Here is a 27,649-nt window from a genome sequence, read left to right on the forward strand (position 1 = left end):
CCAGGTCAAATACAAAGTGAATGCAGACAAACTGTGCATACTGATTGTAAAAAAGAATACGCAATGAGAGAAAGCATCAAAAGGAAACCGTGAAACTAAAACGTCTATGCCTCTTGAATAATGCTGCACATCTACAGCAATTTCCTGTCTGTCTTGCATCTATGCTACACAGGATGCAACTGTCAAAAAGTAACTGTGACCTATTTTGCATTGAGGTTTCACTTACACTGTATGACTGACTGCCTGAATCAACTCTGCACATCTAACCAAATTATGAAGAGAGTATAATTTCATTTCTTATTTTTTGCACTGCAAGTAAATGTTTATTAATCTGCACTCCATGTTCTTTGGTTACAGCTTTATATAACTGTATTACCAAATGTGGGAAGAACAGGACAGGGAAGAAAGATATATATTCATTTGAACTTGTGATAATCTTCATCTTCTGTCTTCTCATTTACAATGTGATAAGATGAATTACATTTTGTGTACCTGACACCAGCCTGACATTCAAGTCAGTAATTTCACGTCTTTATTGTGTGCTTGTTTGTCACAAGCACTCCCATTTGGTGTCTTAAGTAACTGCATAAATGATAGGAGTGTAGTGTTCTTCACCTGGTGACAGAGTTCATCCCACTGTCGATGCAGTAGCTCAATACGCTCTTGCAGTACAGACAGGTCCTCAGCAGTGATGTAGCAAGACAGAGACTCTTTTAGCACAGAAAGATGGGCGAGATCCCCAGTCCAGCCATCAAATGTGCTCTCCAGGTCCTGTTGAAATGAATAAAAACATAAATAAAGTTAATGTTGTAGAACATCCTGCATGTTTAGGGTTAGATAAACTTTATTCATCCTGGGGGAATTTCACAAGAATTTCCCTCGGGATAAAAGTTCATCTTCATGCCAACAGCATGTGGTCTAAACAGCAAAGGCTAAATTCCAAATTCTACATAATGGCTAGGATGGGTCTACATAATGGCTGTACTGTCAAATATAATTAGTTAAAGTAAAGGGCTGCTGATTATAAAGGTGAATTTCAAGGAATAAACCAAACAGCCAGGAAACCACTCTTAAGACCTACTTTGCAACGCATTTGCTCAGTTTGAAGATCCTCATGGTGATCAGGAAGAGGCTGCGATATCTCCCGTTTAAAGGCTCGAAGTTTCTCTAGTGATCCACCAATACCTCTCTCACACCTCTCCCAGTCCTACATGAAAAAAATCATTTATTCACACATCAGTACAACTGAATGTTTAACAGAAAAATAATAAATTGTACTGACAAGATGCTGATGTAAGATACTTTCAAGCAATCCTTAAAGGGGTATCCTGGGGTTCCCCTATTTCTTACCTTTAACAAGTTGGCAAGCTCTCTTTTATGTTCATCTAGGCAGAAGCTGGCTTGCTTCCAACGCTCCTGAATATCAGTAAGCTCTCTCTGCAGGGCCGCCTCTGCCCAGCTATCTGCTGACAGGAGTAGTTGTCTGCCTGCTTCCACTGTTAGGATGTAGCTGCCCTGTTGACGTTGCAGCACCTTTTCCTTCAGCTGTATCAGAAAAGGAAAGGCAGATACAGAAATACTTATCAAGTTTGCTGCTCATCATCTGGACAGATTGTGTTCAAACATGCAAAGCATTCATACAGTTAGCCTTATTTTGAGGAGTTAGATGGGTTTGGTTTACCGCATCAGGAAAAATAAAATGTGTCACACATGGAAAGCCTCAAGCCCCCTTTGCAATCATTCTGACAAAGTCCTTTCTGCATGTAATATTGCTTTCCAAATTACTTCCCAGTCTCTTCCCACATATAACATTTTAATTTCAAAGGATTCTTGTCATGATGCTTTACAAAATATTTCTTCATCATGTTGATAAAACTCAATACACTGGGAATAAAATATGCCTTTTTAAGTGGCATGCAGGCTCAATATTTGTGTTGTGTTTACTTTTTGTCCTGCACCTGCAAGAGAAATCCGAGATGTACAAAGTACATTGTCTCCATATGTTTGTACATTGTGTACCTGGACAGCATCCAGCATGGAGCGGGCTTGTTGCAGAGGTATTGTTGTTCCAGCCTGAAGGGATTCTACAGGGTGTGAAACCTCCACAAGCCATTTGCGCAGTTTTTCCACCATTTCTCTATAGCGTTGCCACTGGCGGATCAGACCATCAATGATGCCCCGTCTCTGCTGAGCACGCCGGACCACACCCTGCCACTGGTTACTTAGCAGGGCCAGCTTCAGGTTGAACTCATCTCTACAGCAGGTGGTAGACATATTGTGATTTAAACAACAACAACAATAATAATTATACAACCTTTTTTCCTTTCCCCCCTCTTTCTGTATAACAAACGATCTCTAAAATGTCCTAAACTGCGCACTGTCATGTCAAGTGCTTGCTTCAATAAAATATACAACAAAATATTGTGATTTGGAAGATATGGCAACAAAGAATTTTGCGTAATTTTTATTTTAGTATTTATTAGAAATACAGTAAATGTGTATTTACTTTACCTGTCATCTACCTGACCCTGCTCTAACATTTTCTGTCCATCACTGATGATAGAGTGGAGGATCTGTTGGCGACTGAACATCTCAGCTTGGAATAACTGGGGGACAAAAAAATTCAGGCTCATTGGTACAGTGAAGGGAGAGACACAACACATAAATGAGTTGATTATTTATCAATCACTTGAAGGCTTGATACAATTTCAGTTGTAATTTTGAGATCTTATTTGATAAAGGTAAAGGTAATTTACTGTATTTTTATTTTGATCCCCGAGGGGAAATTATATATTTCACCATATATATACTGTATATATGACACCATATTATGTGTCTCTGTGATCATGTGTCTCTGTGATCATGAACAGGAAAAGCTGTATAGAAAAGGCTGTATTGATATTACTATGTCACAATGTCTGAAATTATAAGTTTGAGGGAGGCTGTTTCAGCGTTGTTTGCATAAAAATGACACTAACCTCATGGGCTTTCTGCTGCTCCATCAAACTCTGGTAGTTTCCAGAGATATCCACTGCCAGATTCTCTTCTGTCTGAACAAGGAACTCCATCCATGTTTCACACTTCTCCAGAAAGGTCTGCTGCTGCAGAAGGCATGACTGAAGTTTGCTGCAAAGTACCCAAGAGGAACCAGAGTTATACCCACCATTTTGAGTGGTGACTTTTCTGTATATTTTGTATATGTAATAATGATTTTAAAGTCAAGGTAATAGTTTTGCTCCATACCTGAATCTCTCTGTAGTTTGTCCTGAGGCAGTTGACCAACTCCTGTTGAGGTTCTGCATGCGCTTTATCTCTGAGTCATTAAGAGGGAGCCGATAACCAAGCTCATTTAGACGTTCTAGTTCAGGGGCCATACTGCTGAATTTCAGCATGAGTCTCTGTAGAGGAACAAAAGTATAATGTGGTATTTAAATAATATTACTATCTGTATTTTGTTTTTTTCAAGTGACACAAACATTACCTTGAGGTCCTGCATGCGATCTTGGATGACCGTGAGAACAGTGGACCCATTGGGATCCTGTATCTTCAGAGCCTCCTCAGCTTCAACTATCCAGGACCCCAAACAATCCAGCTGGTCATTGAAGGTTTCATAGTCTTGAACTCCAGTCTGATGAAGAAGATCAACCATCCAATGAAAAATTCAACATCTAACCAACTTCATGATTCAGTATCCACAAGCACTATAACTGCTACTATTACTTAGTTTCAGATATTTTATTGCAATGGGCAATTTTTATGAAAATGATCTGTTCTTTCACCTGAAGCGAGGTGAGCTGTCTGGTAAGGGCCTGCTCCACTGCAGCCAGGCGTTGGGTGAGGGAAAGGTGATCTGACTGGATGGCTGAAGCTGCAGATGTGTCCACCTGCTGCTTCAGCTGATCCCCCAGTTCTCGTAGAACCTGCAGGGAGGCTTGCACTGGTGCCTGGGACCGTAGCATGTCCTGAGGCAAAACATGGAACTTAAATCAACTTATTAACTTGTGACAAATGCAAAAGATACAAACAATTAGATGTACATGTACGTGGAGACATATTGGACCTCATAGAACTGTTGCTTGGTAAAATTACACGAAACATATTCAATTCAAGACGTTCAGAGCGATTGTGAAAGAAATCTTTGCCACTATGAAGCAAAAAAATCAATCAAAGATGTGTTTAATGAAACATGCATATGTAAAGTATATAAAGTATATATAAATATAATCTTATCATGTAGAACCTTTATCTCAATACTTGGTACTCAAAAAAGTGAACACCTCACTCACGCTGCATTCTTGAATCCAGTCAGAAACTTCCTCATCGGCAATGTCCTTACTGCAGGCAGTCTTAAGGAGCTGGTCTGCCTTTTTCTCCTGCAGCTGAATGCTGCTGTAGCTTTGTTCATATAGCTCTTTGTAGCGTTGCCACAGCTGCAGCAAAGCTTTGCTACAGCTCAGACGTTCTGCAATCTCCTCCAGCAAGCTACTCCATCTAAGTGCAAATATGAAATGGACAGGAAAAACTATTTAAAACCTGTAAACATGCAAATGATTTGAAAATGTCAAGACAGATGTTTCGCTTTTGAAAGTTTAGGGAAAAAACACTGGAACATTTTATATAATATGCAATGTGGCCAGAGGTATCACATATTTGAAAATGTCCACTAAGAGAGAACAATTTAGCATTTGTCATCTAATGGATTTTTTTCAATTTATGAATTATAATTTGGAGAATTATAATTTTTTTTATTATTTCAAGATTGAGATAAAAAGAAGAGAGAGGCATCTGGTTACCTTGCATTGACGTCTTTAAGGGCATTATTGAGGGAGTCTGACACTGATGGGTGGCACTCCTTTAACAGTTGGTGGGTCACAGCACCAAACTTTCTCAGACTGCTCTCCTGTTTCTCTAGCTCCTCTTGTAAATCCTTCACAACAGACAAACACATAATGGGGAGCTCAACTCATCAACCATCAGGAATGATAACTACATAAATAATGAAACACAAACAGTTTCTATACTGAGGTACAATGTAAAAACAGCAACTGCAAACACATTTATCTTGGTAACAGTGTTGCAAAAATATCTTGTGAAAACAAATCAAACATACCTGTAGACTCTGCACCTGCAGCTGGACAGCCTCCAGAGATCCTGTGAGGAGGCGGAAACGAGATACAGAGTACCTTCCCTCCATTAGGTAGCCATTTATCTCTTCAGAGGCCTGCTTGTATAGACTCCACTGATCGAGCACTGAGCTCAGGCTGATCTTCAGTTGTCCTATCTGTGGAAACAAAGAGGTATAAAACACACAAATTGACCAGCAAAGTGTCCAGACAAGATGAGAATAACAGTAAAGACCAGAGTAGAGCACAACTGAACAGAATAGAAAAAAAAATGTCTAACACCAAGGCCAAGTAGAACAATAAATACACAGTGAAAGAACAGGGGAGCCTACCAAGTGGTCCAGGTTAGCCCAGGTGTGATTGACACCCTGAAGCGTCTCCATGACAATCGCACAGGCCTCATCAGTCTTGTTCTGGACAAGGGCACAACCCTGTTCCTCCACCCTCTCTAAATCTCTCTCCTTTTCCTTCACCATCTCATTCATTTCCTAAAAAAGTTAATGAAATGTTTTTACACAATGAAGACTACGACGATAAAAAAGGGTTCAATAATAACAACAGGTAAGGAAATAATAACTTTGATATATCAGCACTGAAAGAGTGAGACAAGCCTACCTGGCAGTCCCTCAGAGCATTTTGCACAGATGTCAAATCCTCTATCCTATGTTTCCTCTTTAGCCTTTCCTCTTGAGTTGCCATCCAGGACTTGAGTGCTTGAACACTACTCTCATACTCCAGCCACATTTCCAGCAGGTTCTCCAGGAACTGGATCTGGAAATGTAAAAGTTAAAGATTCTGTGAGATTTTGTGCAGCTGAATGTTGATGGTGGCCCTTCTTTATTTAATGAATTTCATTATTAATTTCAGTGGCTTAGACCTCACCCTCTCATTAATGCGGCCCTGTAGTATCTGCCACCGCCGGTTCATTGCTCCAAGACGCTCAGCAAAATCTGTCTTATCACTGCGCTTGCTGTCCACATCCTGACCACTGATCTGCAGCACTGATTGGTTGACAAAGTCAACAGTCAGCTGCTTACAGCTTAAATCTACTCTGAAGCCCTGGAAAGAAGAAGCAATTACAATGTCACATCTGTATAGTTAGAGCTCACATTAACATTATAATCAGGTTAGTAAGGGTAAATCACCTAAATAAAACACAAACAACCAACTTTTATTTACATAAAGATTTTTTGAAAGGTCTTCAGAAATTGTATCTTGATAACCAGTGATGGGTTCACTTCTGCAATTCATAAAATGTATCTATATCAGAAAAGTTTATCAGTTCTTCACATAAACTTAAATAGCCTTAAGTCTTTGATGTAACTGGAAGGTTATGTACCTTGTACTTTTGTAAGTAGTCCTGAATCACATTTGAGCCAACTGCGCTCTTAAGATTCTCCTCATCTTCATCAGTGATGTTCTCCATCAATGACATCCAACTAAACAGCTCAGAGATGGCATGACGGGAGGCCAACTTCTCCATTTGTATCTAACCAAAACAAAAGTACATTTGATTAGACCATTAAACAACCAACATGCCACTGGTTATAAGGTAATCAATGATAACTTCAGACTGAAGTGGCACAAAGACACAATTCTATTAGCCTCAAAGCATCATGTCACAATACCTGATGCAGCTTTTCCTGGACCACAGGGATGCGTGTGAGCAACTCAGTCCACTGAGTGTCAATTCGCGCCAGATCAGACCGCAGCACTGCAGTGTCCACTTTCTTCAGCCTTAGCAGCTGGTTGCCCTCGGTTACTACAGAGCTCTTAAGATTGGACTTGCTTTCAACTTCTTTGGAAAACTCCTGAGACAAATAATGACATAAAGCATCAACTGGTATATTACCAAAAGGAAAGTTTGGGATGATTAACTTCCAGTACATACATACACAGTATATTATTATACTAGTGTAGTATAATTACAGCTACAACATCTATAATATTTTGCTGCTGGAAAAGAGCCTGACTTTCTTAATCAATATAGGGGGAAAATTATAAGTTGTCTTTGGCCTCACAAGGAATGCAGCAAGATGATCTCTGACCGATTCCAGCTCCTGGGGTACTAAGACTGCCTGGGTGTTCCAGAACTCCAGACGCTCTTTGGCTGATTGCAGCCACTCTGTAAGATCTGTAGCCTCCCTCTGATACCTTGAGGAAAACCACAAAAAATGTGCTCAAAAATGCATTTACTATTATCAACCCTTATAGAATTTTTTTTTTTAAATAGCCCGGTATCAGTGTGTCTGACCTGGTCCAGTGTTTGAGGATGGACTCAAGGCGTTGTAGTTCCTTGTTGACTCTGGTGGTGTTGTTGAGCCAGTTCTCCCCCAGCAATGTAAGCTGATTCTCCAAAGCAGGGCAGCACACTGATAGCAACAGTTGCTTACCCTCCTCTAGTACCTGGTGAAGCTTGTGCTGGTACTCTGTCAATCCCCCCTTCAGACCCTGTACAGAAAAGGCAGTGAATAGAAAACTGCTATTTAGAAGAATAAACAGGAGGAGCACCAGTTGAGGAAGTCCGGCTGGAAAATTTGAGCTTGTTTAAGCCTTGTGAATCCAATTTAGACCTTGTTGGGCTCAGATTATACCCCAAAAGAATAGCAATTGCCATCCGTGATTGCTTAGTGCTTACTTATGTTTTTAGTGTTAAAATGTGCATTTGTGTTAACATGCACCTGATACAACGAGATCCTGTCAATGAGCTTTTCCTCTGTCTCCTCCACCAGGCCAACTGAGGGTATACTTCCTTCTACTGCCTCCAGTTGTTGGATCAGACTCTGGTAATCCTGCACCAAGTGGCACCACGTCTGACAAAACAAGAATACACAGAATTTGGAATGTTGTGACGAGTCCACCTCAGCCTATCAAGAACTTGCCTACTCCCAAATTCAACTGATGGGGCTTTTCAGGAAATAAATCTAAACAACAAATAAATAAACACTTTTTGGAGCAGTGAAGGGGTTGTTACACATTTACTGCTTGAAAATACAGTTAAGCAGACACCTGTAGCCAAGACTTGATATCTTCATCTGTATTGCACTGTATATGGTCAATAATGCTAGTCTTGGTCTTGAAACTTACCACACTTACATCATCATTTTTATGTAGAAAAAATGCAATTAAAAAGCTATGGTTCACATTGTCTTTCTCACCTCAAAGATACACTCCAGCTCCACACCTTTACTGTGTGCCTCTTTGAGGACACACTGAGCCTGTGCTAGTATGTCCTCCAGATCTTGGCTCTCTTTAGGAAGGACCTGGCCACTGATTTTCCTGAAGAATGTCTCTGTTAAAATCATGTGGGACTCCAGACCCTGGAAAAATTCCTAAAGAAGACAATCAGATACAAATATACACAGAAACAACTTTAAGAAAATCTACTTCTTTATACATATTTTCATATAAGATTGAAACAACTTTTTCAGTTGTTTCAATCTTCAACAGACAATTCTCTCTGTTCCCATCATTACAATGGATCGGCAGATTTTTCACGTTGCTGATAATAAATATTTGCTAAACCAAACCTTATGTTTGTCCAGGTGATTCTGGATTTCCTCCACAGAGCTGGCAACAATCCTTTGATCCGCTGCCATCTTGTCCTTAGCTGTGTCCACCAGGTCAGTCAGATCCTGCAGTGCACGCTCGAACTGATCATTCAGGGCCATGTTGTGGTTCAATCCACTACGCCGAGAACCCACTGTCATCACCAGCTCCTCATAAGAATCCTGAAAATCCGCGCCATGTTTGTGAATCATCTTTCACTACATGAGGAACTTTCATTGAGAGCTGTCAGTTTTGTTCAGTACCTGTAGTTTTAGGAGTTTGTTTGTTGAGATTTGATCTACTTGTAGGGCTGCTCCTCTGGTTTTAAGTTCTGTGATCCTCTGTTCAAAGTCTTTCAGAATGTCTTCTGCACTGGCAATGACCTGAGAGATGGCAATATGATGAGTATATTTTTGTTTTTGTTTTGCTTTCTGTAAGTCATGATATAACAGTGTGAGGATTATTATTAGTAGTAGTGTGTCCATGTGTGTGTGCTTGTCAATGCTTGTCTGTATCAAAACACGCATTACCTCCAGCTGTTTTGATGCTGGCCTATCCATAGCCCCAGCTAATTTCTGAAGGATCTGGCACTTGGTTTCAATTAAGGCAGTTTGGAGGAGGTGCAACTCCGTCTGTAAACACAACAGAGACAGATTTTACAATGAGCATTTTGGTTTGATAATGGCCATTTTTCCAGGCAAGAAAACAAATAAGAACAACAAACAATACATAGTATTAAGTGAACCTGGTATGCTGTCAGTTCATGTGTCCTTGTCCTCATTTTGTCACAACGTTGTCCGAGGGCACAACCCAGGGCTCCTATTCTCTCTTTCAGGCATTCAAGGTTGTCCTCAAGCAGTGCCCGGTCATCATGCTTCAGCCCTGAAGACCCTGCTAGCACAGCCTTGCTGAGCTTCACCTCCTCCATAACATGCCTCACATCATTCTCCAAGGTCTACAGAGACAGGATGTGTTAGATTAACCGGAATAACTCACGCATTTAACTGAAAAAGAAATGCAGGATAAGCCAGTGTACCTCTTGCTTTTGTAGCTGTTTTTCTGCCTTTTCAGCCACAAGCACTGAGCCAGAGAAGACGCAGTTCTCTACACCATCCAGCCATGAGGTGGTGGATAACACAGCTGTGTAGAGTTGCTGCTCCATTTGTCCCAGCTGTCTCTCACCACCACCAGGCTTCATACACAGAGGAATGTTGTGAATTTTCCTTCCACAAACTTAATATTTTACAATGCAATAGAATGTGTATAGTATTATTCTAGAAATTGTGTAACCTGAGTAGTCATGTCCTCCATTGTCTGTCTGAAAGTGTCATAAAGAGACTTCAGTGAGGATTTATCAGCCTCAGTCTCTCCTTTAAACAATGACCCAGCAGTGGTCACACGAGAAGGCCTGGAAAAAACCTGCAAGAAGTGGAGAGCATCACCATCATGAATTTAACAGCATTTTACACTATTGCTCATATCAGTGCCAATACTAATAAAACAGGGTTTTTACAGGCTGCTTGTGGTCCTGCTCCAGAGTTTTCTGTAGGAGCTGCAGTTTGGTTTTGAGCTCCAATCTCAGGCTCTCCCATCTTTGCTTCATCTGTTCCCGTGCAGCCTGAGATTCCCTCTCGACCAAAGCTGCTGATGAAAATGGCTCTGTTGTACTATATACAGTATAAGAAAAATGAAAGAATTATTAACAATCTGTCATAGGAATATTGCCACAGTATGACTATCAAACTAAACTTTGCTGTTTTTGACAGCATAATATGACTACCTGGCACTGCTTGGTGAGGCCTGCTGGATGAGGATCTCCTCTCCTCTGCTAGCAACACACTGGAGAAGCTTTTTCTGCTCTGCTAATTGCTCCTCTAGTTCCTAATGATGAAACAAAAAATAATGGTTAGGATGTGCAGTTTATTGATCACTGCTAAATTCAACCACTGAAGAGTTCCACATTGAATCAATGTTTGGGTGGTAATGATGGTAAAATTGTGTGTTGTACAGATACATGAATGCAAATGGTAGCAAGCCTACTGCCATATGCTATAGTGCCCTAGAGATTTGAAAAGGGAGAATTTCAGGTTTCACTTAAATTAGGATAAAATAATATTTTGCTGTTGAGGAACATTCTCCAATTTGCTGCAAAGTACTGAAACAACAGGAAAAATAGATTTAAAAGTACCCTTTGTCTCTGTAGACTGTCCTGATGTTGTTGGGAACGTGTAGTCCGGGCCTGCGCCAGCCAGTCCTGCACGCTAGGGCTCTGTGAGAGACTGGAATCTGATTCACTGTCCTCCTGTTCCTGCAGTGAACCCTGACATAGCAGATAAAAAGAAAAACATTTTGGAATAAGATTTTATCTGAAATAGTTTACTGTTCGACATGTGGAGTTGCATCATGGATGGCTAGAGCGGGAACACAACTGAGGAATCATGTCAATGTGAAAAAAATCTTCATGTCAACATTTGTAGAAATCTTGCCACCTCACCTGGATGCGGATCTGCTTGTCTTGTAGCATTCTCTGTAACTCCAACAAGCCACCCTTCAACGTGTGTAATTTATTGGCCAGTTGCTCAGCTTCCTCTCTCTTCTCTGTTCGGCCCTCCAGCAGCAGGTTCTCGCTGTGCATAGACAGCTCCGACAAGGCCAGCACTTTCTCTTCAATCTCTAGCAGCATGTTCTGTAGTAGCACGAGGAGAGATGGAAGATCAAACATGACGTCTCACCTCCTGACAACAGCTCCAGATCAGACCCACCAAAAAGAGGCAGTCAATCACGGAGTCAAGGTCTTGTTAAACCCTACTCCAGCAGCTTTCCCTGGCCACGGGACCAGGAGAGCGCTCTCTTGGCTTTCATCCTTGGCCCACCTCTCCCACATAATATATCACCACTAATCCTTGGGTTCCATGCTCTGCTACATAGACGTTTTTGTTTAGAATCTAAAGCAATTTCCATCTGCAGTCGACCTTGATGCATTCTTTGTTAAAGCCTAGATTTAAAAGAGAAGGTCATAAGTGAATGCTCCTCTAGCATTATTCTCCCAATCAGAATATTCAACAGCTTTTGCAATGGCAGAGCATGACTCTCCCAGATTCCCTCACCCTTCCCGCCCCGTTGTCGAGGATTCCCCTACTTGGATATTCAAGCAGGTTGGCTCAGCTTGGTGACCAACACCAATCCCAGCACTGGGATCTATTAATCACCTAGAAACCCCTGACAGCTCAGCCCTATGCTGCAAACAGGCATAATCTTCTTAAGACTAGTGCTACAGTTGCTTAGGAGTCTGACCGTCTTATTTCCCCCCGTAACGCCACTAATACTCTTGTTTACCTAATAAAAGGACTCTGCCCCTGTGATGATCCATATGTCATAAGCAAAACGGATATAACATTTCAAGAGGGGTGGAAATGATACAATGGTGCATTTGAAATAGCCTAGGTACAAGACAGAAACATTGATTCCGGACAATTTACTGTGACATGCACTGTATATCTTATAGTAACCTTTCATTGGTCTGTTCTGATATTCTTTACAATTTAAATTTGCAGAATTGCTGTGAGTGAACCCTAGGGGGAGCTCTTACCTCACATTCAGCAAGCTGGTCCTCCGCCTCCCCCAAAACCTTTGGTTCTAGAATGAAACTGACTGTGCTGCGTGTATGGACCACCCACTGGTCTAACTCATTCGCCTGTGTTTGATAGTGTTGTATGGCCTGTTCCTGACGTTGACCCTCCAAACGATCACTAACACGCTCCTGGAACAAACAACAAGTTTTACTTAACGCATACGTTTCTTCTTCTTATTGTTGTTGTTGTTGTTATTATTATTAACAAATATATTGAAAACTTAAAAAGTTGAATTTGTTCTTGTATTTCATCTATCAAACCAACATTACTTGACTTGTGGATCAATTGTTAATTTGTCATAAACAGAGGAAGCTAATTAAATGTAAAATGAAATGTTCCCATTACATAAGAGTATTGTCTATTTGTCTAATGAACGAAATTCAGGGTGTTAAACTGAGAAGAACATATGTTTATTTGATCATCGAAATGAAAAAGAACACAGATTTGGCTCGATCTGTATTTATGAGATTAGTATGATTATTACGAAACTTACTTCCAATAGCTGCTGTTTCCCTAAGGCCTTCATGTGGATGGTGGCCATCCGTTCAGCTAAAACTGCCAGTGAGGATTGCATAGCAAGCTGGTCCGCCATGTCTGGGTCCACAGCATCATAGGCCAGATCCTCTGTGAAGCTTGTTTGGAGTTTGTCTATTTCTTCCTGAACACCCTTAATTTCTTGTATCAAATCCTTAGAACACAAAAACAAAAACACAGTGTTCTAGATATATGCAGTTTTACTCCATTTATTATTCATATATTATGCTGATCAGAGTGATATGCTGTTTTTTAAACTTACTGTATAGATATTGTTATGTTTAAATTATCATTCTGAAAATATCAGATATGTGAAACTCAAATAATAGGAGAGGAGGATAATGGAAGGCATGAAATGTTAAATTAACATAAAATGCTTTGCAGTTTCCTGTACACTTCCTGAACTGCCTGTATCCATTAATACAGTGTTTTTCAACCTTTTCAACCGCAAACCTTTGTTGTGGTTGAAATACACTGCATTAATATATCAAACACTTCTATCTGTTCTAAAACTTTTGACTTACCTCATGGGCCCTCACGTAGCTTTCCGGGCTTTTATCTGCCTCCAAAGGCTCACTGAGTTTACCTTCCAAAGCCTCCATTTTAGAAGAGATTGACTGCAGAGAACCTTGATAATGTTGTTGTTTCTCCAGAGCTTCATACAGTGATCTCTGCTTCTCACTGATCTATTAAAAAAATGAAGACACAAAGGCGTAAAATGAACAACATACTGATGCCAGCATTGCTTACAGTTAATCTTACATGTAGGACTTGTTGAATGTGTGAAACATGTAAGACAAGTTAATGTAATTAAGGCCAAGATTACAATTTCCAGTCAGATAATTTTGATGATTTTGTCCACTTCACAGTGCCAAAGAACAACTAGGTCAAATATTTAAGTCAATATATGAGGCTAGTAAATTACAAAGTCCATACTGTATGAAAAGAAAACTTGAAGTGAATCATGTAGTTTCATAGTAAAATTAAATGAAGTTTGCGACCAAATTCACTGCGAATGAATAAAGAATATAGATGGATTGTATTATACACATACCACATTCTTCAATGTCTCCCATGAGCGTTGTAGGTCATCTAAGTTGGCCACAGACTCAAATGTAGGGTCGTATAATTCTTGGATGGGAGCTCTTGTGAGTTTTCCTCTTCCCAGCTATAAAACACACAAACAGCACTAGTAGTAGCTAAACAATTTCATGAAATGCTTGGCAAGAGGTGGTTGGTGGCTGGTTTTATGTCAAGCCCTGTGAGCATTTCATCAATCATATTAGTTGTTTTCTTCCATTTCTTCATTAAGAAACAAAATATAACACAAAAGTAGAGGGGATTCCATGAATTCATGCTATTCTTCTCAGAGACTAGAACAATGTGTTAATGCCAGCAAAAAACAAAAAAACAAAAAGGAAATTAATAGGAAGATACCTTGCTCATAGAGGCTTCAGTGTGAGTAATGGGAGAAGGGGAGCGACAGACAGGAGGAGAGGAAACCTCACTGTTAGTGCCTTCCTCCCCAGACTCTTCAGTGACAGGGGACAGGAGGGTGTGGCAGCGACCAGCAGTCATCTGACGCCATGCGGGAAACATTCACAGAAAATCAGACATGCAAAGTGGATTGGGAAAATTCTATCTAAATTTTAGATGGAAGTATCACAAAACACCTTACACAGACATTCAGTTAGGAAGAAAGCAAAGAAGTTCAGTTAGCAGTAAATAAAGGAAGCAAAACTCTCCATAAGCAACAGCCATATTCATCCAATGCTTTATTAATTAGGAAACTCCATTACAAATACAAAGAGCTTCATTGTCATCAGTGTGTTATGCTATCTTACCATAACAGCTTGTGCCGATGACTTTCTGGATTTCTCCTCGTCCATCTCAGGCAGTAACTCCACATCACTTACTGTCAGCAGCATGGTTGCATGTTTGGCTTTCACTGCCAGCATCTTGCATTTTGAGTTCAGTGAGGCAATCTGCTCTTGGTAACCTTTGATCTTTTGGGCGAGTTCCTGTTGAAAAGGACAATGGTATCAGCTTCATGTGACATTTTATTGCAAATTTCAATATGATATATACACCAGAGAAATATTTAAGACTGTCCCTCCATTGTTTATGCAAACATGCTACATTGTCTAAAATGTGTTATAGATTTGATACACTTGAATTAGTTTAGTAATATGTAGTAAAGTAACTGAATAAATATACTGTACTTCATGATGAAGGATCTGGGCTTGCAGCTCCTGGATGTTGCTACTAGGAATTGGTCGGTCCTGTATGACACGGTGAGCTTCCTCTATCAGCCCCTGTAGGTCTCTCACTTCTTGTTCATATTGTTCATACTGCACCACTGCCTCCTGTAAAAGAAACATTTATATAAACTGCACTTGTTAGATGAATATATGATGTCAGCAAAACGTCAGATGCCACACTGAACACTATGACATTACTCTCCTGCAGCTATAGTGCCACCTACTGTACCTGTAGAATGTTGCATTGCTGGATGGCTATGTGCTGCAACTGACTGGCTTCCTGCTGCAGATGCAGAGCTGTGCGGCAGATACTAAGATTGGGCATCACCTCCTCTGGGACCTGCAGAGTGCTCTGACACAGCTGCACTGCCTGCACCTGCTGCTTGAAACTCTCCATATCTGCCAGCAGACGCTGCAAAAACAGGTGAAATTTACAACCTCTGAAATTTTTAACAAGCTACAATGTGCAAGGTAAGCACTCCTGGTGCTTAATAATAACGTCTAAGACAGAATTATGGATTATTTTAACAATATTGCAACCTGTCTCTGAGCCAGCTGTTCTTTAAGGCTCTGGCGTGCCAACTCTGGTGAGGTCAGCATTGCTTGGACCTGCTCCAAAGCAACATGTAGGGCCTTCACTTCATACTCCAAGGCTTCCATACTCTGAGGACATATGAAACAATTCAAATATATATCTCTAATACAGAGCTCAGCTCATGTCATCAATTATTAATAGTATCTTATTTAAATGATAAATCAGATGGTCTAAAATAGGATCATTATTATTACAAAGAGATAAGAAAGACTAGTTGTTTCTCCGTACCTTATCTGCATCCTCCAGGCTCTGCAAGCGTGTCTTTATACTTTGCTGAAGTTCCTCAGTGTGTCGACTGAGTTCCCACACCTGCTGGCTCATCGACTCAACCTGTAGCACCTCAGACAGAAGCTCCACTTTCTCCCCCATGGACTCAAGGTCTCCGTGAAGCTCTCGAGACTCACGCAGGACAGCCTGTACAGATGTAAATGGTGGTGATTTGTTCAACAAGATGTGTAGCATTCTGCTAAGTATGTATACTTTGACGAAATTTTAATCAGCATCTTCCTCCAGCAGAGCTGCACCTTCCTCTTATGAAAGCTCATTATGCACAGTTAATGAGAGAAATTCCTGGGGTAATCAACTAGTTATTAGGCAGTGCACACATGAAGGCCTTATGAACTGTGACTTCTCTAGAGAGAATGGTAGCCATTCGCATTGTAAAAAAGCCTATTTATTTATCTTCAATATCAGAACAGAATTGGATTTGAGGATGCGTGTATGGACACCTACCTGATACATCCGAATCTGCTCCTGCAGATGAACAGAGGAGTTCCAAATGATGTTGGCCCTCACCAGGCTTTTGGCTTTTTCAGACCACCTCACAATAAAGTCCAGCATCTCATTATACTCATCTAAATAGCAGATAGCCTGAGACGCGAAGAAAAAAGAGATCAAATAGTGCTAAGGGAATAACACAAAAGAATAAATTACACAGATAATGTGACATATTTACAAAAACAGTAGCATTTAATGACAACCACATGAGCAAAAAAGATATACTTTGTACAGACGACCTAAAAATACAAACCTTTTTGAGCCAGTTGTTCCTACAGTCTGCTAGCCGTGTTGTATGATGATGCATCTCTGAGAGCTTGCCGATGGCATCACTTAGCTGTTTGGCTAACAGGGGGTTTCTGCGGCCAAACTCTTGTACAGCAGCATCCAGTTCTGAGAGAGCACGTCCACAACAGTCCAGGTCGTCAGCCAGGCTCTGAGAAAAGAAGCTGATAATGAGACATCTCCCTAACCCAACTGTGCTAAATAGGCAGTCGAAACACAACAAACCTTCAAATAACCCACCTTGACTTCTTCTTTGGCATGATCGACATCAGGGGATTTTTCCTTTAATTTAGCAGAGATAGCTTTGAGTTTCTCTGATATGTCATGGATTCGTGAACTGAAGTCCTCCTTTATGTCTCTCGTTTTCTGAATTTCTCTCTCTTTAGAAAGCACCTGAAGCACGAAGAAGACATAAGCAAATGCCACAAGCCAGAACCTTACATATTTCAACATAAGTGTTGCTGGTCAGCAGTGACATGACACATTTAGTGTAGAATTTTAAGAGGCCTATCAAGGACTATAAAAGTCCAAAGCTCTCTTACGAACACAGTACCTGATCCTCAATAGCACCCAGTGCAAGTGAAACCTCGGCCAGCTGCATGGAGATCTCTGAGGGCAGTATCGTGTAGAGATCCAGGTACTTGCTCTGTTGCTGTTCAGCTAATTTTTCCACATTCTGTCGATAAGTGATCACATCTCCATGTACAACCTATAGAGAAGAAAATAAAAATCCATGTAACCCTTTTCTGAGGTGAAAATTATTGTGTCTCTGAAGTTCTGTTTTGTACTGTTGGTTTTTTAATTGCTTTCTCCACCTATGGAGAGAATCTTTGATGTACTGTAGCTGTTTCAAACACAGTGCATACATTCAAGAGGATGAGATTTCCCTTTCTAAATGGCAGATATACCTCAAGCTCTTGCAGTAAAGAATCAATGTCTGGTGTGGGATTCAGAAGAAGCTCCCTGGTCTCCTGGATCCAGGCCTTAACAACACTAAGTTCTTTTTCTACTTCCTCTCTGTCTCTCAGTTCTTGAGCAGCCTGAGCACGCTTGGCCCTAGACTGTGTCAGGAGGCTGTATAGAAAAAGAAAAAGGAACTTGTATTCTGAAGGGCAAAATTATGTGCTAAAAAATTAACAAATTTTAAGTACATAATTACAACAAATATTTAAACAAAACCCAATTTGAATTAGGCATTAGGCTAATTCAATTACAATATTACTTACAATTACAATAAGACATTGTCGTAAAAGGATGTTAAATTGATATTTACAGCAACAACCTTGCAATTGCTTCACTACCTTTCCATTTGGTCTTGTACAGCTCTGATCTCCTTCAAGCTTGGTAGCTCCTCCTGGTCATTTGTTGGTGAGGGCACCTCCACATCATGTAGTAGGCTTAAGGCATACTGCCGCAGCAGTGTGAGGGAAGAGAGCTCTCTCTCCAAATCTTGGCTCAGCAAGTCATGCTGGTCTAACAGAGAATGCAGAGTGGCCTTGGACGCCTTCTCCACAGCACTGTCAGGTACACGGCTCTGCAGTTCATCAGAGACTGTCCTCACCTTCACCATCTAATCAAAATTATACATATGAATACAGAGCAATATAATAGACTTCATTGAGGCATAAAGAGGGGAGTATCTGAGGTATCAACTAGTTCAACTATCACAGATCTATATTTCCTAATCTACAGAGTAACAGTAGTTTTATATTTACTCGGCTGTGTACCTTTTCTCGGAAAGTCCTCCAGTCTTGTGCTGTGTCCTCTAGCACCCTCTCCCGTCCCCGTGCCACACTGCGTAGACGTGTCCAGCGCTGCCACACAGTGGTCATAGAGCGACTAATGGTGGCCTTACTGGCATCACTCCCGACCATCTCCAGCTGGGCAGCTTGCTCCTCTAAACCACTGAGCTTCTCTTGGAATCCATTAACAAGTGACACAAGAGACTAAAAAATTAAATAGTAAGTAAATTAATTGCAGTAAGTAAATTAATTGCAGATTCATAAATTTTTTTGACAGAATATAACAGTTGTATTGACACTCCATACCCTGTGACTGCATAGCTTATCCTCAGCCTCTTGGCTTGTGGCTGCTTTTGCAGTTGAAAACTCTGTCAGCTTCTTTTCAGCCTCATTCATAAGCTCAATGACAGTCTGTCTTGCCTCCTGGTATGATTTCCACTGGGCCACACAGCTAAGGAGAACAGTTAACGTGAATTGATAAAGTTTCAATATTTACCATAACAAAATTACAGAAATTCCAGGTCACCTAGACCACCATTGTTTCATTTTAATTACCTTTGAAGAACATCCTGGTGACACTGGAGCTGATCTCTGACCTCCACACCCCTCTGCTTTGCTGACTCCACGCTCACCCTAAGTTGCTCTTTAGCTGTGGGATTGACCAGCTTCTCTAGCTCTGGCAGCAGAGCCTGCAGCTCCTCCAGGTGTATGAGAAACTCCTGCTCTGTGGCCATGATGTCCTCTTGCTGGCGCAGACACTCCTCATAATTCTCTACATCCACACCAAGGCTAGCTTGTTGCAGGAAGGACACCGCATCCTCCAGCCACTCACATGCTGACTGCATCCTGAAGTGGTACTTCTGGCACAACACCAATGCTTGCTCCAGCGTAATCTTCACACAAAAGAAAATGAGAAAAGAGACTAAGGATCTCACATGTAAATACAGTATAATACATAAAAATACAAATACTGGCCTGCATTCGTATGGAGATGGCAGGGTTTAAAATTATGACTCACCCTGCATCGTTGTGATTTACCAACAAATCATGACTTAAGTATTATAAGGTTGTACTGCCCCAAGAACCATTGTAAGATACAGGGCTTTAAAGTTTTGTCAATGGCCAACTGCGCACTAACGTACTTTTTTAAATATTAAACCCATGAATAAATACCAAAAATGCCAAAATAACCCCACAAGAGCATTAAGCATTTATCACTGAAGTTCATGGACTTGACTCATTAATCTTAAAATACTGAGCTCACAAAATGGTAATTAAATATTTAGACATTAAAGCAACTATAATGAAGCCTATAATCACCTGTTTGGAGCTCAGTGATTTTTGAACATCTGCCTGCAGCTTTGCCATTTCTTCAAGGCTTTTATTCACATGGGTTGGAACAAGCTCATTCGCACTGACGTACTCCTGTTTCTCTCTGCTGCTGAGAGCAGCCACAATTCTCAGTCTGGATTGCACCTCCTCCTGCATGATCTGCTGCTTCCTGATCTCCTCTTGGACCTTCTCCACCCTCACATCCACAATCACAGCACAGCCCAGTTCATCCCTGACCTGCTGTAACCAGTCCAGAGTCCTTTTCATCTCTGTCTCAAAGTCTTTACTTTGGACAAACCTGTTCTCACACTCCTCTATCAGGTCCCCTACTGCAGCCTGCAAAGACCGTAGCTCATCTTGCCACAGAACCACTTGATCCTTGGAGGCGTCATGGGCTGCTTGGTCAACACGAGGAGCAAGAGTGTCCATCTGCTCCATGAGCCTAGACAAATGAGAGTTGGCACTTTGGAGACTCCCTGCCAGAGCATGATAGTTCTTTAGTCTCTCTTCAGCTGACTGGGTTTCTGCATTGACCTTTACCAGTTGCTCTTTAGTAGCCTTCAACTCAGAATCAACTTGCATAGCCATAGCCTTGTGGTCCTCAAATGACTCTAATGTTTCCTCCAAGTGGTCTACTTTCTGTTCAATCAACCTCTTTAGGCCATTGTAAAGGCTCACAAGCTGGGTCATTTCCTCTGGGCGCCATGGCTGACCAGTGCTGCGAAATCCTTCTTTTTTCTGGTTCAGTTCGCTCACAGCTAAACTCAGGTTACTAAGATCTGCCTGAATTGCTTTGTAATCTCTTTGTAATCTGACAACCTCCTCTGTTTGCAAGCCTACCGGCTGTGTACCAAGATTATTGAACTGTTCTTCAAGCTCTAGCAGTGCTTTGTGAGTGACATCTATGAAAGAGGTGTACTCATTTCTTGCAAAAATGGCCTGCTGTATTTTTTCCCGTTTTTCTTTAGCTAGTGCTAATATACCATTATATTGGAAAGGAAGGGTATTGAGTTTTTCATCCAAATAGCAGTGATCTACTTCATTCAGTGTGGGCAATATTTCTTGGCCAGCTCGTTGCACAATAAGGAGAAGGTTCTCATATTCAACTGCCTGCTCAACTATTTGTTGATATTTTAGTAGTTGTGCTTCCAATTCAGCATCTCCAACCATTAGATTGATTTCAGGAAATGTGATAATATCAGCTTGTTTTAACCACAGACATGTTTTTTCCAGATCAGTTTTGAAATACTTTCTCGAAACAAGTACTTTTTCAAGCTCTTGATGTCTTTGGCCACATCTATGTAATGTTTTGTCGAAAATGTTTTGCAACTCCTGCAACTTTGAAAGTATCTCATTCTTTTCATCCTCACTGGCATCCCTCATCAGGTCCCTCCCTTGAGACCACAAGGAGGTTAGTTCACTTTGATAGGCTTTCAGACTGCTTTGGATGTTCCTACATGTTCGGACCTGCTTGGCCAAGTCATCAGGTAACAAAGCAATGTACTCCTCAGCTTGGGCCTTTTTCTCATTCTGTTGGACCCAGGAAATGGACTGGCCGACAGCCATAAGGAACTGTGTCCTCTCAGTGAAAGCCTTGCTCAGGTGTTTCCTGCGCTGCACCATCTTCACACTCAGAGATTCTACTTCAGATTGTGTGTCAGCAATCAGCTGCTGCAGATGTTGACGTTCACTGAGACCTAAACGGGCCAACACCCGGTCAGCATCCACCATAGCCTGGGCCAGTAGGAGTTGTTTGGCCTCCAACTCACTGCAAATGCTCAGGTGGTCAAACAGGAAGCTTTGTGCCAACTCTGGTGGAGGACTCATTTTCATGGCCTCAGACAGGGCAGGTTGCTGCTCCTCTGCCCAGTCCCGAGCCTCTCTCAGACGAGCCTCTACTTGACTCATATCTTCCAAAGTAACAACAGAATCCTGGATTTTCTTTTTAATTAGGTGTTGCATCTGCATCCATCGCTGCTCAAAGTGACTGATTTGCTCTTTTACGAGCTCCTTGTCATCCAAGTTCAAATGATGGATGACTTTCTGTTTTTGGTCCTTAAGGTCCTCAAGGGCTCCTTTTTGGTCCTCCAGAGTTATAGCAAGTTTTCGTAATGCCTCCAAGTGCTGAGACGAGCTTTCAGCATCCGTTCTATGACACAGAAAAAATGACAGAAGTATATGAATGCTGTGATGATGTCTCTATAGGCTGTTTGAAATCTTTTTGTTGAGATCTTGTCTTGGGTAATTGTTGAGAGCAGGGCACAGTAGTTTGTGAGGAATAAGCATACTTTATCTGCATATTTACCTGGCCAAATTGTCCCACTTTTTGGACACCTGTTCAAACAATGCCTCCACTGCAGTGATGCAGTCATGGTATTCTTTAGACCTTTGCAAGTCCTCCTCTCTCTGGCTCTGCAGCTTGTTAACTTGGTGACAGAGTTCCAGCCAGGAATGGCTTAGACGGTTTAGTTCTGCATGGTCTGGAGAGTCTTGGCCCCCAGTCAGTCTTCTCACAGTCTCTGTCATCTTGGTCAGGATACTCTGCTTCGAATGCAGTTGCTGGCTGCATTCCTGCATGGAAGTAAATTTATTGGATGGTAACTTTAATACATGTGCAATGTCATTGCTATCATTGCAATCATTTGTTCAATCAAATGGTCAATTTTTGAGCAGCACTATCATTCTCCATCATATCTGGATTTTAGATAGGATGTTAAATGAATTGATTAATTATGTTATGTAATTGTGTTGTGTAATTGTTCTGATTTCCTCAACAAGTAGGATTTGTTGGAAGGTTACCAACTTAATTTCAGTTTAATTTCAGTTTCCTGAACTGTACAAGAAAAACAAGTAATCCAGATGATGCATGTAAGAGTATATGTGAAACATATTATTATGAAAGTAATTTGTGAAGAAAAAGAGAATCTGCAGTATATATGCAGTGAAAGAAACCTGCATCACAACTAAATATTATGTGGGGAGGCAGTAGCTCAGTGGGTAGAGCTTCCGCTTGGGAACTGGAGGGTCGCCGGTTCGAGTCCCTGTTCGAGTCCCTGTTCGAGTCCCTGCCAAGGTGCCACCGAACCCTCAATTGCGTAGGGTGGTAATGTAATGTAAGTCGCTTTGGATAAAAGCGTCTGCCAAATGCTCGTAATGTATGTTTATCAGCAATATACTTTCTGTGTATTGTCAATGAAGTAATGAATGTGGTGTTACTACGCACCGTGGCTTGTGTCAGCATGTTCTGAGCTATCTTGGTCTCCAGTTCTGCAGGTCTTCTGGAGAAGCTGAGGAGTTGTTGCTCCATATCTTGGAACAGGCTGGTTAGATCATGCTTCTGTTCCTTGATTTCCCTCCAGCCCTCTGAAAGCTCCTGAACATTTGACATCCTCTCCTCTATCTGCAAAAGCACATTTTCACATACAAGTATAGCTAGTTCCAGTTTTTAATGCAGGAGAACATTTTCAAAGAGAAGACTGTAATCGTTTAAAAAAATACAAAAATCAGGGTAAAACATTGATTATAAAAATGCAATGTGCAGTGCAAATACTTAGTGGCTTAGCAGTTTTTCCAAATTGTATCCTTCTATTACCACAAGCATAGCCTGAACTCTAGTCACAGCCAAATATCATACCCAATGGAAAAAATGGTGCTTTGGGAAATTAAATATGAATATAAAGGGGATATAGACGGAGTATGTGTTATTATTGTCATAGTTACAAGATGTGACACTTACATGAAGATGATTTACTTATATAATCACCCTAATAAAACAATTTGAATTTGATGTTGTATAACTAAAAAGGTAACAGATTACTGACCATGAGTTTGACCTGCTGGACCTCAGCAGCTGTCACCTTCACAGCGTCATCAGACAGGTCACACACAGAACACACAAGGTCCAAGTAAGTGCTTGCCTGCTCCTGCAGGGCTCTGTAGAGTTTTACCTGTGCATTAAAAAGTTATGATTACAAATGGATTATCATGATTATTATTGTATTGTATGTATTGTATTATCATGATTATTATTGTATTGTATGTAATGTAATGTATTGGCGGTGACATTAGTAGCAGAAAACTATTATACCACAAATGTATAGGTTAAGGTTTTTCTATAACATCAGCGCCTAGAAATTGCTTTACTTGTTTCAGTGCCTCCTGCAGACCGGAGGGTGCCTGGTCAGTTAGCAGAAGTTCCTCTTGTACTGTGGAGAGCCACGTTTGACACTGCTGAAGAGTATCCTGGTGGCTAACATGTTTTTGTAGCTCCCGGTCCAGACTCTGGTACACCTGGTCATCAAGTAGAGGTCAGACCACATGTTATTCTCACTTATTTCTAATAGCAAAAAAGGTGATGTGTATGTGAGCTTAATTTCCATGCATAGGGCAAAGAATATTCTTAATATATCTTACATTTCTAACCATTACTTGTTAAGTTGATATTGATAGACAAACATATTTAGATATATACATTTTCATGTTGCCATAATAATGGCACAACAAAATAATTTTCATCAACAGGTAAATATCAAGTTGAGCAGTACATTCAAGTTGAGCAGTCCACTCAGGTTTTCTAGACTGTCACCACGTCAATGAGTGTAGACACACACACATCAGCTGTAAGAGGTCAGAAACCACAGCTGTAAGAGGTCAGAAACCACTCTTTGACTGAACTCTTGAATTATACTTACACGTTGAGCAGTGCTGCAAATTGCTGAATAACTATCTGTGGCTCCCTGTTGGTGAGTCTGGACTTGTTGTCTGATCTTAGCTTGGACTTGGTCTGTACAACTGGCGACAAGGTCTTCTCCTTTCTGTTTCAAGCAGCTAAGACGTTCCTCAAAACTAGAAATCTCTTCCATTATTGCCTGAAAAACAGTTAACAGTTCAAATAGGGTGTAGTGACACAAACAGTTGATTATTATGATATGAGTTATTACAGAGTGGTAAACTGGATGTTACTCTACCCAGTAACTTAATTACTTAAATGCTAGCGTTTACTAAATTAAGGCCCATTAAAGAGCGGCATGATTCACAAGTATTTTGATTGATTTAATCCTCTGACATAAAGGCCTGAATCAAAAATAAGAGTTAATATTTTTTTCACCACAACCATGTACAGTTTCTTACCTTGTGTCGGGCAAGTTGCTGAGTAGCCATCTCCATACTGCTGGTCTGCATCGAGTCAGATGTGACCAGCCTACTGGACATCTGTAAGAGCCACTTCTCTGCCTCTTGCAATTCGATGTTGTAATCCTCATGTTCTTTCACCCACTCCACCAGGCTCTGGACCTGTGTCTAAAAGAAATAACACACAAGGATGGAAATTTTAGAGTAGCAACAAGCCAAGTTACAATACGTGAATTTTCACCATTCTGCCATGAAGTTCAGGAAACTTGCAACCTGGCCCCCCATGCCTCTCTCGCTCTCTCTTTGTATGCTGTTTCGTTCGGCTTTCAAGATGGTAGTCTGGCCTCTCTGTATGTGTTCCATAATGGCTATGTGTCTCTCTGTCTGGCATTTAATGATACCATACTGGCCCAAAGTGCTGTAGGTCTCGCCGTGTGGCTATATTGTTATACTGTATCACTGTAACACCATAAGCAGCACATATCACAAGCATCTGAGCAGTATCCTTACCTTAGCAACCAAGCAGAGATCTTGGTAGTCAGCCTGCAGCTTTTTCACATTATCACTGATGGTAAGGTCATGGACTGTGTCAAGCAAAGCCTCTCCTTTCTCAATGACAGATTTCACAGCTGATTCGTGAGCCTGTACTGTCTGTTGGATGGTCTACACACACATGGAAATGACACATGACAGATAAAGTCATTTAGGTTTTTATACTGCTTTCGCTGGATTCTAAGTGATTATAGAACATTACAATTACCTTGTACTTTGCTAGTTGAGCCTTCTTCTGGTAGAGTTCAGCTTTGGGCTCGACATTTGATGCTAAAAGGTTCTTGATCTCCATTACCCACTGAGCCTGAGTTTTGTATTTATCCATAAAATCTTTGGAAAGTGAGATACATTTCTCAAGGGAGCTATGCTCTGTGCGCAGAGATGCCTTTAGCTCCTGTAGTTGCGAAAGGCGCGTGTTAACCTCCTCCTTTAGTTTCTCTGCTTCAGCATCTTCCAAGTATGCCATGGCCTTTTCTGTCTTCTCTCTCATTGTCTTCAGAAAAGTGTGACCCTGCTCCAGGTCTCCCTGAAGAGCCTGAGAGGCAAACATAGTGATGTTCATAAATAGACCAACAACATATGAGACTAATGAGAGTAATCTGCCAATAACCTTGGAAAGTGTACCTCAAGTTTCTTCATCTTTCTCTCCATGGCAAAGCGGTCCACAACTTCAACACTGATAGCCACAGTACTGAAATTATTCTCAGATGTACTGAGCCAATCTGAGAAGTTGCTAAAGACACATTGTGCCTCTTCAATGCAAGACAATTCTTCCTGGAGCTGTTTGATGGTCTCCTGTAATACAGTGGTACATGAAAAACTGAGAATACTTTGTCTAGCAAATATGATATCATTCTTTAATTATCTCAAAATACAGATCAAGATAAAACACTTTGTGAAGTAATCCTATGTTGTCTACTGATCAAAGAGACCATAGACAATTCTACTAATGGTCACTGTGTGCTATGTTTAAATGATTGTTACCAGTAAATGCAGAAGCAGAGCATGGTAGCGGGCAGTAATCTTGGTGGCTCTGGTGCTGATCCGACTGCTTATGTGGGTCTCATCTAGAACCTGCTGAGCCAGTACACTCAGGCCCTCCATCTCCTCTTGATAAACCAGCACTTCTTCCTGCCAGCTCTGATTGATGATTATTTGTCATGTTAGGAAAACCCTTATCCTTCAGTAGATTTCATCAGATTTATTACATTGGTGTTTTGAACATTCTGTCTATATGAAATTGATAAATACTAACCTTTACTAACTGTAGTTGAGCATCTTTTGTGGCACGGTCAGACCGCCGATGGTTCCGCAGTTGCGCTTTGGTCTCCATGCTCTTAAGCCAGCTGTCAAGACGCTGGAACTTCTGCTCCATCTGCCTGAGCTTGGCCAAAGCACTGTTGAGCTGAGCCCGGGTGTCGGCCAGTTGTGCTTGGTACAGCCTCCATTCTTGCTGCACTGTCTCCAATGCTCGGTCCTCTATCTGAGGCAACCCCCAGGGAATGGCCAGTTCTCGACTCACCAGTAGGGTGTTAAGCAAAGCCTGGCCCTCTGTGCATTGCAGCTGCAGTTCCTTTATAAATACAAAAAGATGTGTCTGAGCATTTGCCAGCTTAAAATTCACATTTTCTTTATATTACATAAATTAACCAAATAGCAATTCAGGCTATAGTTAACAGATCAGTACTGCATAAGATTGATAATTATGAACCTGTAGCTTTTGGAGTGTTGCTTCCAACATATCAACATCACCCTCCAACTGTGTGTAGCAGCCCAGCTTCTCTTGTTCTTGTTCCAGCCAGTCCTCAAACGCATGGAGGCCCTTTTGGTACTCCTTGTGGGCTTTGACAAGTTCCTCTGCTTTGCCTACTGCATTCTGAAACAATAACATTTCATGATGTTGTCGCTTTGGTATTTAGTCATGCAACTTCAAATCAATTCACATTCAAATTGCGTTGGGACTCTGTGCATCTATCATTAACTAGGTATAAAGGGGCAATAAATTGTCTAATGTTTACAAGTAGCAAATACTGTTGGACTTGCATTTGTGCAGCAAATTGATATAATTTCATTCAAAATCTATATGAAATAATATTCATTGTCTACTATGGTTGTGCACTTTCTGTACTGCTCATTA

The 27,649-nt window shown here is 41.0% G+C and overlaps 1 protein-coding gene across 7 annotated transcripts in view; it reads right to left on the bottom strand.

Moving 5' to 3' along the window:
- The window catches only part of syne1b (spectrin repeat containing, nuclear envelope 1b), a 74,755-nt gene that overhangs the window by 9,837 nt on the left and 37,269 nt on the right, over positions 1 to 27,649 (bottom strand). For all 7 annotated transcript variants that reach the window (XM_076157481.1, XM_076157476.1, XM_076157478.1 and 4 more), the window contains 63 exons: positions 27,224 to 27,388; positions 26,768 to 27,085; positions 26,497 to 26,652; positions 26,137 to 26,307; positions 25,721 to 26,047; positions 25,471 to 25,623; positions 24,961 to 25,128; positions 24,522 to 24,698; positions 23,974 to 24,120; positions 23,652 to 23,777; positions 23,054 to 23,230; positions 22,136 to 22,401; positions 19,819 to 21,979; positions 19,054 to 19,391; positions 18,805 to 18,949; positions 18,484 to 18,702; positions 18,058 to 18,326; positions 17,665 to 17,830; positions 17,310 to 17,465; positions 16,997 to 17,149; positions 16,725 to 16,907; positions 16,427 to 16,564; positions 15,923 to 16,108; positions 15,640 to 15,762; positions 15,329 to 15,511; positions 15,061 to 15,204; positions 14,683 to 14,859; positions 14,276 to 14,416; positions 13,893 to 14,006; positions 13,363 to 13,524; positions 12,798 to 12,992; positions 12,262 to 12,432; positions 11,167 to 11,358; positions 10,861 to 10,992; positions 10,453 to 10,553; positions 10,186 to 10,339; positions 9,963 to 10,091; positions 9,709 to 9,864; positions 9,418 to 9,627; positions 9,203 to 9,304; positions 8,936 to 9,055; positions 8,654 to 8,854; positions 8,282 to 8,455; positions 7,805 to 7,936; positions 7,378 to 7,574; positions 7,145 to 7,277; positions 6,752 to 6,934; positions 6,463 to 6,612; positions 6,006 to 6,182; positions 5,739 to 5,894; positions 5,456 to 5,611; positions 5,111 to 5,281; positions 4,794 to 4,927; positions 4,287 to 4,491; positions 3,780 to 3,962; positions 3,482 to 3,628; positions 3,244 to 3,398; positions 2,979 to 3,126; positions 2,512 to 2,606; positions 2,020 to 2,254; positions 1,351 to 1,545; positions 1,082 to 1,207; positions 616 to 771 (listed from right to left, as the gene is read on the bottom strand). In XM_076157481.1, the coding sequence (XP_076013596.1) occupies positions 616 to 771; positions 1,082 to 1,207; positions 1,351 to 1,545; positions 2,020 to 2,254; positions 2,512 to 2,606; positions 2,979 to 3,126; positions 3,244 to 3,398; positions 3,482 to 3,628; positions 3,780 to 3,962; positions 4,287 to 4,491; positions 4,794 to 4,927; positions 5,111 to 5,281; positions 5,456 to 5,611; positions 5,739 to 5,894; positions 6,006 to 6,182; positions 6,463 to 6,612; positions 6,752 to 6,934; positions 7,145 to 7,277; positions 7,378 to 7,574; positions 7,805 to 7,936; positions 8,282 to 8,455; positions 8,654 to 8,854; positions 8,936 to 9,055; positions 9,203 to 9,304; positions 9,418 to 9,627; positions 9,709 to 9,864; positions 9,963 to 10,091; positions 10,186 to 10,339; positions 10,453 to 10,553; positions 10,861 to 10,992; positions 11,167 to 11,358; positions 12,262 to 12,432; positions 12,798 to 12,992; positions 13,363 to 13,524; positions 13,893 to 14,006; positions 14,276 to 14,416; positions 14,683 to 14,859; positions 15,061 to 15,204; positions 15,329 to 15,511; positions 15,640 to 15,762; positions 15,923 to 16,108; positions 16,427 to 16,564; positions 16,725 to 16,907; positions 16,997 to 17,149; positions 17,310 to 17,465; positions 17,665 to 17,830; positions 18,058 to 18,326; positions 18,484 to 18,702; positions 18,805 to 18,949; positions 19,054 to 19,391; positions 19,819 to 21,979; positions 22,136 to 22,401; positions 23,054 to 23,230; positions 23,652 to 23,777; positions 23,974 to 24,120; positions 24,522 to 24,698; positions 24,961 to 25,128; positions 25,471 to 25,623; positions 25,721 to 26,047; positions 26,137 to 26,307; positions 26,497 to 26,652; positions 26,768 to 27,085; positions 27,224 to 27,388 (12,780 nt within the window). The remainder of the gene's footprint in view (positions 1 to 615; positions 772 to 1,081; positions 1,208 to 1,350; positions 1,546 to 2,019; positions 2,255 to 2,511; positions 2,607 to 2,978; positions 3,127 to 3,243; positions 3,399 to 3,481; positions 3,629 to 3,779; positions 3,963 to 4,286; positions 4,492 to 4,793; positions 4,928 to 5,110; positions 5,282 to 5,455; positions 5,612 to 5,738; positions 5,895 to 6,005; positions 6,183 to 6,462; positions 6,613 to 6,751; positions 6,935 to 7,144; positions 7,278 to 7,377; positions 7,575 to 7,804; positions 7,937 to 8,281; positions 8,456 to 8,653; positions 8,855 to 8,935; positions 9,056 to 9,202; positions 9,305 to 9,417; positions 9,628 to 9,708; positions 9,865 to 9,962; positions 10,092 to 10,185; positions 10,340 to 10,452; positions 10,554 to 10,860; positions 10,993 to 11,166; positions 11,359 to 12,261; positions 12,433 to 12,797; positions 12,993 to 13,362; positions 13,525 to 13,892; positions 14,007 to 14,275; positions 14,417 to 14,682; positions 14,860 to 15,060; positions 15,205 to 15,328; positions 15,512 to 15,639; positions 15,763 to 15,922; positions 16,109 to 16,426; positions 16,565 to 16,724; positions 16,908 to 16,996; positions 17,150 to 17,309; positions 17,466 to 17,664; positions 17,831 to 18,057; positions 18,327 to 18,483; positions 18,703 to 18,804; positions 18,950 to 19,053; positions 19,392 to 19,818; positions 21,980 to 22,135; positions 22,402 to 23,053; positions 23,231 to 23,651; positions 23,778 to 23,973; positions 24,121 to 24,521; positions 24,699 to 24,960; positions 25,129 to 25,470; positions 25,624 to 25,720; positions 26,048 to 26,136; positions 26,308 to 26,496; positions 26,653 to 26,767; positions 27,086 to 27,223; positions 27,389 to 27,649) is intronic.

The sequence above is a fragment of the Genypterus blacodes genome, unplaced genomic scaffold (assembly GCF_046128005.1).
Source record: "Genypterus blacodes isolate CSIRO-AG114 ecotype Tasmania unplaced genomic scaffold, CSIRO-AGI_Gbla_v1 ptg000073l_1, whole genome shotgun sequence".
NCBI lineage: Eukaryota > Metazoa > Chordata > Actinopteri > Ophidiiformes > Ophidiidae > Genypterus > Genypterus blacodes.